This window comes from Etheostoma spectabile, chromosome 6, assembly GCF_008692095.1.
Source record: "Etheostoma spectabile isolate EspeVRDwgs_2016 chromosome 6, UIUC_Espe_1.0, whole genome shotgun sequence".
NCBI lineage: Eukaryota > Metazoa > Chordata > Actinopteri > Perciformes > Percidae > Etheostoma > Etheostoma spectabile.
In genome coordinates this window covers 26,566,780-26,569,636 of record NC_045738.1, presented here as the reverse complement: position 1 = coordinate 26,569,636, position 2,857 = coordinate 26,566,780, and the positions used below count along the sequence as shown (strand labels likewise).

Below are 2,857 nucleotides of genomic sequence, written 5' to 3'. Positions count from 1 at the left end.
GTCTAGACCACACTCCAGAATTTACAAGGACCCAAGAGTTCTAGTAGTTTTAACTACATGTTCCTGTTGATACTTACTGACTTCTACTGAAGTAACATTTTCAATGCAGGACTTTTACTTCTAACCGAGTATTATTACAGTGAGGTATAAGTACTTTACTTAAATAAAAGATCTGAATACAGTGTGGCTAGATTTCTCTGTAATGTGTCTTTCTCCCTGTTCCTCCTGTGTGGAGTCGAGCAGTTAGGACCAAACAGTAGGAGAAGAGTACAGGTCCGAATAAACAGGTCCTGAAGTGTCCTGAGCATATGTGTTTACATGGGAGATTTTTACATTCCATTACATGTCATTTAGCTGACGCTTTTATCCAAAGTGACGTCCAATTAAGTGCTTTCAACCTTGAAGGTGCCAACTCCAGACAGCAAGCAGTGCAGGATTAGTTCTGTCTGTGTTAGTCCTGAACACAGCTCCGGGAACACTTCCACTGTAATTTGTGCCCAGCGTCCAGCTCTCGAGGTTGGATTGGGACTACGTTCATTTATTGGTTCACCAACTCCACAAAATGTAGTCAAAATCCGTTTTGTGCTCACAAACTGCAAGTGATCAATCTAAAATATAATATTTAGCAACTCAGTTCCCCATGAAGCTTTGATACTGTCCCATAGGTTGAGATTCATGGGAGATACTGTTTAATGCCTACAAAATAATTATCATTTTAAAATGTTACTAACAAAAACTAATAAACTTGTCTTTAATGCTGCAGGACTTCAAATTTCACTTTATGCTTATAAACCACACATGGACTTCACTGCTGGACGTTGAGGGGAAAATGTCCAAAATGGACAGTAATCACAAAACAGATGCCACTAGTATTATCTTTCAGTAAAGTCTGTGCTACATGAATTCATATTTTGAGTAAAACCTGCGGGACACGTTCTCTGCTCCATATTTCCTGTTAATAACATCGCAGCAACGGTCCTGTGAATGAACTTGTTTGTAATTTGTAATACTTCCCTATGTTTCCACCATCAGGGGGGTTCTTGATTCCATATTTCATCATGCTAATTCTGGAGGGAATCCCCTTATTCTACTTGGAGCTGGCCATTGGTCAGAAGATGAGGCTTGGCAGCATCGGGGCGTGGACCGCCATCAGCCCTTATCTCGGAGGAGTCGGTAAGTGCAGGCTAAACTAACTGATAAAGGTAATATTAATAATAATGATACATTTTATTTATTATGGACACCTTTAATAGCACTCAACAAACTAGCAAATTAAAACACAATTAAAAGTGAAGATAGAAAATTAAAAGAAAGCAATCTATCCATGCATTCGATGGAGAGTGGACTTATGTGGGATAGGCCTTTTGGGAGAGGTGGGTTTGGAGGTTGGTTTTAGAGGTGGGGGAGAGAGTCTATGGTACTCACGGATAGTGGGACGGAGTCTTAAAGGTGAGGAGCAGGTAAATGGCTGAAGCTCCAAACCCCAATGTGGACAGGCCGGCAGAAGGAGTGGAAAGCAGTGAGGAAGAGGAGGAGTGTAGGGCTGAAGGAGCTCAGAGAGGTATGGAGGATCCAGATTATGGACCAGAATCTTAAAGTCAATACGATATTGGACAGGAAGCCAGTGCAGGTTTTTGAGGAGTGGAGTTTTCTGGTTATAAGGTGTAAGATCCATTCTTAGATGCATTGTGATTCTCTCTTGAGACCATATGTCTTGATGCAAAAAAGTCAATAATCGGAAATTTAGAAGACATTTCAGAGATGTATTGCTTTGAGCAAACCAAAACTCTGGTGACCCTTCACGTTTGGTCGTGACGCAGCCAATCAGCAGTCAGTGGAAATGCACACATTGACTTAAATGGAGACCTAATGACTCCGCCGCCGTTGTGGAGCGGATCCACAGACGTTCCGCATTGGGTGGGGGTTAGGCCCAGCTCATGGGACGTGGTTTCTACGTTACAGAGCTTTGACTCCACATGGACAAACTGACCTTAAAGTAGTATGGGTTAATGGGTGGTTGTTGAATATGTGAAATGGGAAACACATTGTCCCTTGATTTTTATGTATAATTCTCTCGTTTTAGGTCTCGCCAGTGTGGTGACATCTGTGTATCTGTGTCTCTATTACAACGTCATCAATGCCTGGAGCTTCTGGTACCTCTTTCATTCATTTCAAGTGAGCTGCTGCTAATTAACAAACTGTTGTCGTTTTCAGTAGCCGATACTATACAGTGTGTATACAAAATGTTGGATGTTGTCTGGACTCTAAGGTAACACACCTCAACTGTTGTGCGTTCCCTCCCATGGCAGTCAGTGCTGCCCTGGGCAGGCTGCCCCATCAACTCCAACAGGACAGGGTTCCTAGAGGAGTGTGAAACGGCTACATCGACCCAGTACTTCTTCTACAGGCAAACACTGGACATCTCTTCTTCCATTGAAGAGAACGGAGGCATTCATACAGGCCAGGCGCTGTGCCTCCTGCTCGCCTGGGGGATCACCTACATGTTCATTGTCCGAGGAGTGAAGTCAACTGGAAAGGTGAGAGAGCTCCAATCCCTCAAAGGGCAGATAATGGTCAGGTATTCCCCTCTGTACATGTCGGGTCTAGTCCGCCAATCACAGAGAGACTTAAAAAACACTCTTTCTAATGATAAACAGGAATAAATCGAAACAAAGTTTATAATCACATCAAGACAACTTTTTTGTATTTATTCATTATTATTGAAAACCATGCCTATATTCTTCATATCAAACTCAAATCATGAAGTTTATTTTGGACAACTAAAACTACTTGTGAAGGTACACATGTTCCTTCCTGAGACTATTTAGCAAAGGCACCGTGGCTCCGTCCGGAGCTT

At 42.5% G+C, this 2,857-nt stretch overlaps 1 protein-coding gene across 1 annotated transcript in view; it reads left to right on the top strand.

Moving 5' to 3' along the window:
- The window catches only part of slc6a20 (solute carrier family 6 member 20), a 9,130-nt gene that overhangs the window by 1,410 nt on the left and 4,863 nt on the right, over window positions 1-2,857 (top strand). The window contains 3 exon segments of the mRNA XM_032517714.1: window positions 1,033-1,173; window positions 2,084-2,175; window positions 2,310-2,537. Coding sequence (XP_032373605.1) covers window positions 1,033-1,173; window positions 2,084-2,175; window positions 2,310-2,537 — 461 coding nt within the window.